Source organism: Cavia porcellus, unplaced genomic scaffold (genome assembly GCF_034190915.1).
Source record: "Cavia porcellus strain 051 isolate PalLab524CR breed Dunkin Hartley unplaced genomic scaffold, mCavPor4.1 scaffold_18, whole genome shotgun sequence".
In the NCBI taxonomy this organism is placed as follows: domain Eukaryota; kingdom Metazoa; phylum Chordata; class Mammalia; order Rodentia; family Caviidae; genus Cavia; species Cavia porcellus.
The window spans coordinates 39,280,687-39,292,209 of NW_026947501.1; the positions used below are offsets into that span (position 1 = coordinate 39,280,687).

General features: G+C 47.9%; 1 protein-coding gene across 2 annotated transcripts; it reads left to right on the top strand.

The window, feature by feature from the left end:
- Positions 1 to 3,827: 3,827 nt before the first annotated feature.
- On the top strand, positions 3,828 to 11,227 carry Spmip9 (sperm microtubule inner protein 9). 2 transcript variants are annotated; one of them, XM_003468938.2, is made up of 4 exons: positions 3,828 to 3,976; positions 4,695 to 4,731; positions 5,313 to 5,405; positions 10,692 to 11,227. In XM_003468938.2, exons 2-4 carry the CDS (start codon positions 4,705 to 4,707, stop codon positions 11,112 to 11,114), a joined length of 543 nt encoding a protein of 180 aa, XP_003468986.1. In that variant the 5' UTR covers positions 3,828 to 3,976; positions 4,695 to 4,704; the 3' UTR covers positions 11,115 to 11,227. The 2 variants fall into 2 exon arrangements, with proteins under 2 accessions (XP_003468986.1, XP_023420514.1); XM_023564746.2 differs by having other exon boundaries at positions 10,695 to 11,227.
- Positions 11,228 to 11,523: the final 296 nt, after the last annotated feature.

Consider the following 11,523-nt stretch of genomic DNA (forward strand, 5'->3'; position numbering starts at 1 on the left):
TGCGAGCTTTTGCCCGCTGTCAAGAGGAAGCGGAGCTCAGGGGCGAGGGCCTCCCTGCGGGCAGAGGGCAGCCCCAGCTCGGACTTTCCGTCCGCACTGGTTTTGGGATCTTTCTGGCTTCCTCTGAAATAACATTCATCTCGGTGTAAGCGTTCTTCTAAGCCCGTGTCGTTTTCTGTAATGCAGTTAGTTCACCTCGTCCTACAATTTATATGATGTGATTGAAACTTTTGTTTGTTTGATTGATTGATTAGTACAAGAGATTGAACCCAGGCTTTCACACTGAGCTACATCCCAGCCTTTTTTTCCTACTAATTTTGAGACAAGTTCTCACTGTTACCTAAGCTAGGCTCAAATTTGAGATCTTTGCTTCAGTTTCCCTCAGTGCTGGGATTACAAGCTTGTGCCTCTATGCCTAAGTGACTGAAACTTAAGAAACAAAACAAAACAGGATCAGTGTATCTTTACCCCCCCCCCCATATGCTGTTTAATCAAACGTGAACCAGGAAAGGTGTAACAGAGCAGTCCTTCAAGAACGCAGGGTGTCTTCTGGTGGAAAAATGAAAACCTTAGTGTGAGCCTATGAAAGCCAAGGGCACTGGCATCCGGGTGGAGGGGTCCACACACGTGCGCACCTCAGGTCCCATCTGGGGACTCTGAGGCTTTGGGAGTCAGGCCACCCGTCCCGGCCACATACCCAGTGCCCAGCTGCTTCTGAGTTGCTGTGGTGGAGCCTGAGTCACTGTAGAAACGGAGCGGCAGCAGAGGCTGCCAACCAAGGGCGCCCGGGGGGCCTTAGCAGCTGCATTTGACTCCAGCAGGGACCGAGGCTTTCACCCCATCTCAGAACCCCAGGCTTTGTGAGCTGCCTGCCTCTGGCCCCTGCCACTTCCAGGTACTGATTCAGTCCTAGAATCCACTTTTAAAATGCCTCTTACACTGGCCTGCTTCTCTCCAGAGTCCCTAGAACCTCATCCTGCCTGTTCGGGCCACACCATCACACATCGGGAAGGATGAAGTTGAACACCTGTCCAGGGAGGTCACTGCTCCCGTCCAGCTCGTCCAGAGCGGCACCCGTCTCTACCCAGCCCTAGCCTGGAGTGGAACCCTCTGTCCCCTTTAGGACCCCTCTCATGTGAACCCTCTCTGCTCACCCCAAGACCAGATCACATCCCTGCTCGGTTTTCCTCCTCCAGGGCATTTGTGATAACTGTCATTGCAGGCTCTTTTGCATGGTTATTTCCTCCCCCTCACCCCTTTTCTGGGACAGGTCTTACTCTGTAGTTCACGCTGGCCTTGAAGTTACTGTATAGCCCAGACTGGCCTCAAACTTACAGTGATCATCCTGCCTCAGCTTCACAAGTGCTGGGATTACAGGTGTGCACCATTTTGCCTGGCTTATGTGGTTACTTATATATTTGCTACCATTCTGTTGTAACTTCCTTAAGACAGAGACTGTAATTTTATGAATATAATTCCAGGCCCTCAAAATGCCTGACATTGAGCAGGAACTCAGAAATTATGAGACAATATTTGGCGTGATGAATACTAAGTTCCTTCTCAGATGCATCAGTTCAACTTCCTACCCTCTTTCCAGGTGGATATTATACTTTTGTTCACAAATTGTCTTTATTACTTTTCTCTCATTCCTGGGAAAAAATACCCAACACCAAATGAAGGAAGGAAAGGGTTATTTAGATTACTGTTTGTGGAGGTTTCCGTCCATAATCAGTTGGCTCCAAGGCAGGGTGGCACAGCGCTGGGGCAATACTTCAAGGCAGCAGCCAGCAAAGGAACAAGAAAGGCATGGTGAGAGCAAGGCTTTTTTCCTCCCTTATATGCAGGCTACCCCCTACCCCCCAGGTAGGGAGAGTTACGTGTAGCACTCACGAAATCTCTGTGCCTTCCTCTTTTTTTTTTTGTCTTTTTCCTTTTTATCAGTACCAGGGATCAAACTCATGACTGAATACTTGCAAGGCTGGCGCTTATGCCCCTGCACTAGACCCCCAGCCCCTGTGCCTTCCTCTTGTACAGGCTGAGCATATTTACAAAGTAAGGACCCTGGCTCCCTGCTGAGTCTCTTAGTTAAACTTTTAAACTTCTCAAGTTGACACAATGTATCAACCATAACACAGGTGGTCATGATCTTAGGACAGGAAATACAGACACATTGCTTGACATGGATGTGTCTGTAGAAATGCAGTGGCAGGCAATTTCATGGTTGTATGCCATTACAGAGTCCGCCTACACTGTCCGGGCGGTATAGCCTCTTACATACCCGGCCTGAGTAGTTACACATGTATGCACAGACCACTGCTTCCGGGGACCTTAATGAACAAACAACAGGAGAGTAAGTCAACCACAAGAGAAAATGTGCACTCAAGGGATGTAAACACGAGATCTATGAGGTTGTTGCCAGGAAAACATGACATGTTTCATCACAAGCTTTTTAAATAAATAGGACTACAATTAAAGTAATAACAATATGGCAAATTACAACTCTGGAGGAGTCATTTATTATCGTCATCAAATAATATATATTATCATCAATAAATATATATTGCTATATTTTTTTTGAGACAGGGTCTCACTGCGTAGTCTAGGGTGGCCTTGAACTCACTGTGTAGCCTAGGCTGGCCCTGAACTCATGGTGGTCCTCCTGTCTCAGTTTCCCGAGTGCTGAGATTACAAGTGTGTGTGCACCCCCACAATGGTCTATCCTGGGTTTACTCTGTACCCCAAAACAAAATGACAGCTGGGTGTTAGTAGAAACAGCCAGCTTAACGTTCAGTCTTGAGATGGTTGGGACTGTTTCAAGCTGGAAGTTATAGAGACTCCACTGCAATTTGCTTGGCATGAAAAGGGATATACGGGCTTACATATGCTGCAAAGTAAAGATGTTCAAGCTTCAGGAGTGGTTGCATCTAGGGGCCTTTTTCTCTGTATCAGTTTTGCTCTTGGCCAAGCTCTCTGCACCTGGTGTTAATGATGACCTCCAGTAGCCCCAGGCTCACGTGGATCTTACACCCACACTCTCAGAAAGAAGGGTCCTTCCTACGAATGGGAGGGGGAGCGCATCAGCCTAGCTTGGGTCATAAGCTTCCACCTTATTGCTGTGGCCCTGAGGGTGGAAGTTCTGGTGGCCGCATGCCATGAAGAGTTCCCGTGGGCTGGCACCACCCACTTCACAGGGCCCTAAGGAGAAGGGAGCCTCCGTTTGCTGTGTCTCCAGCTCACGAAATGAGAGTGTGGGGCAGGCAGCCTTGTCCATGTCCACGAGGCTCAGACCAGCGCCTGGCACAGGAAAGTGCTCAGGAAACATTGCTGGGGAAGTGGGAGGAGTCTGGGCGCTCAAGTGAGACTCAGGAAAGCTTCCTGGACGAGGTGGCCTGAAGGAGGGTGGATGTTTTTCATGGTTCGGGAAGATTAAAGGTTTCATTTTACCACTTTGAAGCATGCAGTTTCGTGGCATTAAGTGCATTCACAGTGTGCAACCATCACCCAGCGTCATTTCCAGAACATTCTCATTTGCGCGTGAAGGAAACACTCCTTTCCCCTTCCCCTGGCCTTAGTAACTCTTCTCCTTTCTGTCTCTCTGAGTCTCGCCGCTCCAGGGACCGTGTCTGTGTGTAAGCACACATCATTTGTCTTTTGTGCCTGCTTTTTCTTAGCGTAAGGTTTCCAAGGTTTTCCCCTGTTGTAACAGGGACAGATGATCTAAGGGTAAACCCAGCCTGGGGGGCTGACTAGCAAACCCACATCACAATGACCAGGGCCTGTGACTCAACAGCCTCCTTGCACAAGTCAGCTCTTCTCTGGGACAGCTGGGGGACACAGCAAGGGGGCCCTCTGAGTGGCAGGGACAGCTAGGGCTGGAAGGGCAGAAGTGGCTTCAGCCTTGGAGGAAAGGGGGGTGAACAGTGCCCTTGCTGCAGCTGGTGCCCAGCCCAGGAAAGGAGCCATCCACACATAGAAGGCAGGTGACCAAGGGGCCTCCAAAGTTTAGCCACTACCTTGCTGGCCACAACCTGCACCCGGGTGTGACATGCAGTCCTTGCCAGGAACTTAGGGCCCCCTGCACACACAACATGTGGATGAACTCACCTGGGACCTCAGGGAGCTGCAGGGTCGGAAGTTCTCCCCTGGGACTGCAGAGGCCCCTGCAGCAGCTTCCTCACCTTGGCTCCTGAGCTGGGGGTGCTGAGTCTTTTGCCTGGGCCTTGGTTATTCCTCTAGCTTGCAGGGGGGTGTCCTGTGTCCCTAGGAGAGCCCTCCACTTCTGTCACCTTACCCTTAGTGGTGTTGCATCAATAGGTTGCAGCCGGCAGTGGTTGGAGCACTTACACCCAGGCATTAGTGGATACTGTGAACCTGGGGTTTATGTTTGCCAAAAAGATGACTGTTAAACATTTACCCACACCATCTGGTTCACCTGGTAAAGCCGATGTTTGAAGAGTCCTAAATCATCCTGAGTCCACTGCATCGTCTTTGTGCGGGGGCCCAGTCCCCAGCCCTTCTATTCTTGGGCCTCCTCCAGCCCTGGATCATGGGGTAATGTGCAGGGCAGAACCCAGAGGAGGTGGGCAAAATGGACAAAGGGGACCAGGACAGCTGTGCTTGGCTGGCACCGCTCTGGGGAAGCAGCTGTTCCGCCTGATTGTGTCAGAGCTGGGATAACTGATTTGTCTGTCTAGGTCCTTGGCCATGGCAGGTGTGGTGTACCCCAAACAGGTGAGTGCTGTGGGTTTCTGTCCCTTGTGACTGTCTCAGGGCCTGGCAGTCTTAGCAAGCAGGGGAGAGCTAGGCTCTTTGGGGTTCCATCTGCTTATCGTTGTCGAATGATTTTTTTTTTTAAAACAGGGACAAGAGAGCTAAGTGTTTACAGTACTCTGGGTTTTTCTTGATTTAGCATGCATTTATTAGGCTCCCACAGTGTTCCTGCATCTGTGTTGGACTTTGGGACTGCAGAGGTGTCTAAGATAAGGTCTCAATCCAGTCTCCTACCCCACCCCCCAGGATGAAGCTGCCATGAGGGCTGCAAACCCTGCTCTCCAAGCAGAGGGAAAAAGGGGTAGATTCTTGGAAAGTGGTGAACAGAACCTTCTGGGTGGGTGTGGCATTTAACCCAGGTCTGGAAAAAGATACCTAGGGGTTCCAGGTTGCTCAATAACTCCCAGCCTGTGCTAGGCAGGAAGAAGCCAGGTGAGACAGAGGGTGAGGGAAGAGGCCTCAGGGGCAGAAGCCAATCAAAGGCTTTATGTAAAACAGTGACAAGATGCAGCTCCTCTTTCATGTTCCCCCCTGTCCTCCAGGACCAGGTGGATTTAGCCATATACCAAAGCTCCTACATGGTGGACTACCAGCCCTATGGGAAACAGAAACATTCTACAGTCTCGCCGCAAGAGGTAGGAAAGCATTCTGGGCTTATCACCCCTTCAGTCCCCTGAATCGGTATCTATTTCATCTGTCATCTGAACGTGGACATGGAGCACCTACTTAAAATAACATTGATGCCAAGTGTTTGATTTTTGACTTTCAGGTCTTCTGTGTGTCCATGAGTGTGCATGTACAAAAATGGTATTAAAGACAAGTCATGCACACAAAGACTGTAAATAATGCAAATGTAGAGCTTAAATTAAAACACTGCTCAAACACTGATAAAACACGGCCAGCTTCGGAGACAGGACACATAGTTTCTACGTAACACCCAGTGCTTCCCTCCCCATCTCTGGAGGAAGCCAACAGTCTGGGATTGAGCTTAATCATTCTTTTGTGTCTAGTTTTCTGAAATAGTTTTATCTTGTATGTATGTATTGCTTTAAACAAATTGTTTAATTTCATGTACCTTTGGTATACATTAGATTCTTTGTACTCTTGCATGGCCTCTACTTTGAAACACTGTATCACTAGATGAGTTCACTAGAGGCACAGATTTACTATTAGATATATACAGTGTACAATATTCATAGAATTTACAAGGCAGGCTTGCCATGGCTTCCCAGCAGTCAGGTATGAGGAGGTAAAGGGCCGTCTGCACACTGGAAATCCAAAGGATCCATTCAGTGTCCAATGAGAGTCTGTATCAGGAAATCAAAGAATCTTCACTAGAACCCTAGAGATGAATGTCCAACGGTGATGGAGAAGATGAGAGTTCCTCCAAAGAACCAGATGTGAGACTTCTTCTTTCTCTTTTTATTCCATCGAGGCTGCAAGCCTACTGGTTGGTGCCACTCACTCCCAGGGTGAGGCTTCCTCCCTCCTCATTAAGTGCATCATCCAGATACACCTGCTATGGCAAACAGAAACAAATTTGGGGCTCATATGGGATAAGCAAGCAGGAAGTACAGAATCAGGGTATTTGGCAGTTATTGATTGGTTCTTACAATGTATATTATAGTGACCAGCCATGCAGCATAATGATCAGCTATTCTCAAGAAAGAGAAGTACAGCCAGGTGTGGTAGTATGTGCCTGTAATCCCAGGACTCTGGAGATTAAGGCAGGAGGATCATTGTGAGTTCGAGACCAGCGTGGGCTACAAAGTGAGCTCAAGGCCAGCCTGAACTGCACAGCAAGACTCTTGTCAAAAAGAAACAAAAAGAAAAAAAAGAAAAGAAAGGGAAGTAACAGAAATTGTAAGAGGAACTGAAGTAAACTTGAGGTTACCTGGCCAACTAAGAGAATCTGAAGTATACTACGAGGAGACATTTTCTGCCATACACCCAAAACGGAGCCAAACCATCAGCCAGGCATTGCTTTGAAAGCTAGCTGTGGTGTCAGCTTGAATAAGCAATGCCTGGCTGCCCTCTCTACTGCTCAGCATTGCATTACACTCATCTGCCATGCCTATGTAGCTGTCCCTACTGCAGGTGGATGCTTGAATTACTTATCTTCTCCCTACTGTCCCCTTCCAAATACGTGGTTAAAACAGAAGGCACCTTCATGTGTGTGCACACATGCTATTCATAAACTATTAGGAATACTCACTCTTTTCCAGTTTTCACATTATCACCAGCAATGGAAGGTCACTCAGTGACTCTGCAATCTTGCCATCACTTGGCATTGTCAGGCTTTTAAATTTTTGCCAGTTTGGTAGGTGTAAAATTGTATATTCCTGTGGTCGTAGTTTTCATTTTGCTATCAGTGAAGTTGGCCATCTCTTCCTGTTTATGGATATTTATTCTGTGAAATGCCTGTTCCTGACTTTAGCCCATTCCCCTCCCCATGGATTGCTTTTTATTTTTTTCTTATTAATTTATAGGAATCTTTGTTTTTATTTATTTTTGGATTGGGGATCAAGCTCAAGGGTATGCTAGCACTGAGAGCCACATCCCCAGCCTTTATTTTATTTTTAAAACAGGCTCTCACTTAGTTGCCAAGGTTTGCCCTGAACTTATGATTGTCCTGCCTCTGCCTCCCTAGTAGTTGGGATTACAGGCATGTGCAACTCTGCCCAGCAGTAGAAATTCCCCAAATACCCTAGTCCTCTTTCGCTTGTTAATTGTATGTCTGGCATGATTCTTCTTTAGTTTGTGGTTTATCTTCGCATTCTTTTAGTGAGCACAAATTCTTTTTTTTTTTTTTTTTCGGCTTTTTTCGTTTTTATCGGTACCTGGGATCGAACTCACGACTGCCTGCTTGCAAGGCAGGCGCTTATGCCGCTGAGCTAAATCCCCAGCCCCTATGAGCACAAATTCTTACTGTTAGTATAATTGGACTTAGGCAACCCTCCTGTCTCTCGGGGGGTTTTCTGTTCTTCATCCTTATTTCTGTATAAATTTTCCTACCTCCATTGTTCCTTAGAGTTCATTTTTCAACTTTGGGGACCATGAACTCAGCATATCTGACACCTAGCAGGTAGAGGAGTTACATATTTTCCCCCTATATCATCTTGGCGCTCCCACTGAGACCACTGGGAGGACAGTTTCAACTACTAAAACTATCAGGATTGTTTGCAGATCAGAGCTAGAAAAGTAACTGCACTATGAATACAGCCAATATTTTGGCCCTGGCCCTCCACGTTCAACAAGAACTCAGAACATGAGGGAACATTTTCTACAGGATGCTACAGCTCTGAGTCTGCCAAACTCTAAGTGATCGTGCAGATGAAATCAAGAATAAATGTGCCAGATTCCTTTTACTGGGACCCACTAGATCAGCCTTGTAAACAGAACTTAAAACTGCTAAATAGCAACATGGCTCCAGCCAAGGCCTATTAGTGAGCTCTCTGGAGAAGGCCCCTGACTGTGGCTTCCCCTACAATCAGCCCAAAACAGCGAGATGGAAACTTCTCTTTTCTCCCTTAACTGCAGTTAGGGGCTAGCTCTTCAGGGGGAATACTACAGACAACCAAGTTAAGTAGAAATATTAGAGGCTGTCAGATAGGAGTAGACGCTTAAGCGAGATGGTGCAGAAGCAACATGGCTGGAGGTGCATCTGAGGAGGATTAAAGTCACAATGGCCAGATTTGCGTTTGTCCCTAAGGAAGTGTGGTGTCACCCTTTTGAGATTTCCCATATAAAAAACCACTATCTCATTGGGGTGGGCCATCCTGTCTCACTCACTGAGACTGAAACTAGTAAAACTAAAACTATAAATTATCAACTAAGGTTAATGGTGTCACCCATAATAGTAGCAAGGTGGCTATCATTTAATCTTATTGGTTATTAGAATTTGACCTTTGTTATAGCCACCCTTCATGATTTTGCGCTATAAAACTTTCTCAGAAAAGTGGGCTCGTCGACACCCATTTGGGACCTCTCCTCTCTCTCAGGAGCCATTCCTAATCCCCATTCCTATTCCTCAATAAATTCTTGCTCTTAAAAAATATAGAGGGGCCAGGGGTATAGCTCAATGGCACAGCACCTGCCTGGCAAGCACGAGGTCCTGAGTTCAAATCCCAGTCTAAAATGTATATAAATTTATGTATGTGTATTACACATATATAATCAAGCTGGGCAAGACCCTGTTTCCAAAGAACCTGTACAAGCAAAAATTATATAATTAGAGTTATCAGTATCTTCCTTTATCATTTCTTTTTCCTCTTTTTCTTTCTCTTCTTCTTCTACTGCTTCTCTCTCTCTCTCTCTCTCTCTCTCTCTCTCTCTTTCTCTCTCTCTCTCCCTCTCTCTCTCTTTCTCTCTCTCTCTTTTCTTTCTCTCTCTCTCTTTCTCTCTCTCTTTCTTTTTGGGCAGTGTCTCCCTGTAACTCAGGCTGGCCTTGAACATACTATGTACTATGCACTCCATACTGACCTTGAACTCTTGGCCATCCTCCTACCTCAGCCTCTCCAGAGCTGTGATTACAGGTGTGTACCAAACACCTGGCTTTTCCTTTTTAACACAAGCAAATCTTTCCTATACTGAGGTAGCCTCACCAAAAGCCTGATCGATATAAAGGTAGAACAGTTTCTAAGATCTGTTATTTAGTGGAAGCTGAACATAGGATGGAAAGTAATAACATGAATCATTTGTGTATAAACTAAGTGAGGGAGATAGACACATATGTTTATTAGTGTAGTGGATTAACTAGTAGCTTGAATTGAATCAGTGTGGTGCTGGGTGTGGAAGACCCACCTGAGGATTGTGACCAACTGCATAAAAAGAGAACTGGAGGGGAAGATGGTGCTGCTGAGTCTCCTAGAGAAGCTTGTTGTGCTGATTTTCCTGATATGAACTCAGCTGTCCTCATTGGAGCAGCTTGGGTCCTCGCTATCACTGAGGACGGCTGTGTTCTCTTCAGGGGAGCTCTGGTCCTTACCTTGAGCCTCCCGGAGCCTCTCCTGGTTCCAGTGCAGCTCCCTCAGCCTGCTGGCACTGATCCTTCCTCCCACTGGTGCGGACTTTGTAGTCTTCTTCACTGACCTTTGGGCCTTCCCAGTGTAGATCCTTCATACAGACTTGCTTGAGTCACTGTCGTGGGCTCTAGGCCACTTGCTGGGCTTGGTGGGGGGCACTGTCATGGCTCTAGGTCTTCTGCTGGATCGTGCAAGACATTGCTGTGGCATCCAGGCCTTCAGCTGCACTCTTTGGGTCTCTGGTATACAGACAGATCTCCCACACTCTTTTGCATTTGACTCCTTGGAAGAATATTATAAAATAATCCTATAAATTAGATGTCCTGTATTGTCTTTCCCCTTGTAGACCTTGACTACGACAATAGGTATATAAAATATTTCTACCAGCCTGGCAAGCATGAGGTCCTGAGTTCAATTCTCAATACCCCCCAAAATAAAGTAATTAATTAAATGTTTCTAAAAAAAATTTCTTATGAACACTGATAACAGCAGTTTCCTCCAGGGATGGACCAAGAGAGAAATAAAATGGAAAAGTCACTTTTCATTACAAACGCTTCAGTATTTCTCTATTGTGCATATTTTGGGGGTGGGGGTGGGGTACCAGGCAAGCGCTCGAGCCATTGAGCTAAATCCTGGCCCTCTGTTGTATGTATTAACATTTAAAAATGATTTTTTTTTTTATTTTTGCAGTGCTAGAGGACTGAACCCAGGGCCTTGCGCATGCCAGACAAGTGTCCTACCTCCGAGTTACACCCCAGCCTTGAGAATTTTTGCGCTTTTAGATACTTCTGAGGGAAGCCGCCTCGTCCTTCGCCTTTCTTTTGTATTTATTTACTCATTTCGTTTTCGTCCTTCGCCTTTCTCTGCCCTCTATTAACGTGGGATCTGTTTCCACAGCAGGCAAAGCTGGACACCCAACTCTGGAAGGAAGAGCTGTACAGGCCCAGCCCTGACCCCACCCCCAAGCTGGCAGATGGGTACCCCGCCTTCAAAAGACCCCGCATGACCGCCAGAGACCTGGGGCTCCCCGGCTTCTTCCCGCCACAGGACGACGCGGCCAGCGCGGAGGACCAGCGCCCTTTCAGCAGCATCTGCGGCCCCGTGTACCCCGCCTCCCTGGCCCTGCACCTGGCCCGGGGTCCCCCGAACCTGCTCCAGCAGAGCGCCCACTTCCCCTGCCTGCTGGAGCCCGAGCGCCAGCCCGCTGCCCACGAAGGCAAGGGCTACCTTCTCCTGCCTGGCTGTCGCTGTCCGCGACACCAAAGCGCCAAGGTCCCAGTCCTGTACCGTTGGGGACCCTTGATGCCGTTTTACCAGTAGGAGGAGGGACAACCCGCCGTTCTGAGGGCGCGCGCAGGGTGGGGGTGGGGGGTCCTGGCCCCTGCTCAGATCTGGAGGACCAGAAGGGAATTAAAAGTTAAACTGGAAAGATGCTCCAGCAGCCGGGGCTGCAGTCACTTGGGCCCTACCCGGCACCTGCAGCTTCAATGCAGAGGGAGGGAGGGAAGGTGCCCCGACTTGGGGGGCTAGAGCTGACTCACGGTTGGAGGCGGGGCCCCTGGGGCTGTGACCCTCCACTCCCTTGCACTCTGGTTCAGAGCTCCCACCTTCATGTGAGCAGCTTTCTCCGCCAGGATCCTCAGCCCTGTGTGCTGCCCTGCACTGAGCTGTGGGCCAACTCCTGTACTTTGGGGGTGTCTGGTACTTTTGTCCCAGTGATAAGAAAGTG

Coding starts and splice junctions, on each gene's coding strand:
- Spmip9 (XM_003468938.2), top strand. CDS start 4,705: ATGGCAGGTGTGGTGTACCCCAAACAG. Junction 4,732..5,312: donor GTGTGGTGTACCCCAAACAG/GTGAGTGCTGTG, acceptor CCTGTCCTCCAG/GACCAGGTGGATTTAGCCAT. Junction 5,406..10,691: donor CTACAGTCTCGCCGCAAGAG/GTAGGAAAGCAT, acceptor CTGTTTCCACAG/CAGGCAAAGCTGGACACCCA.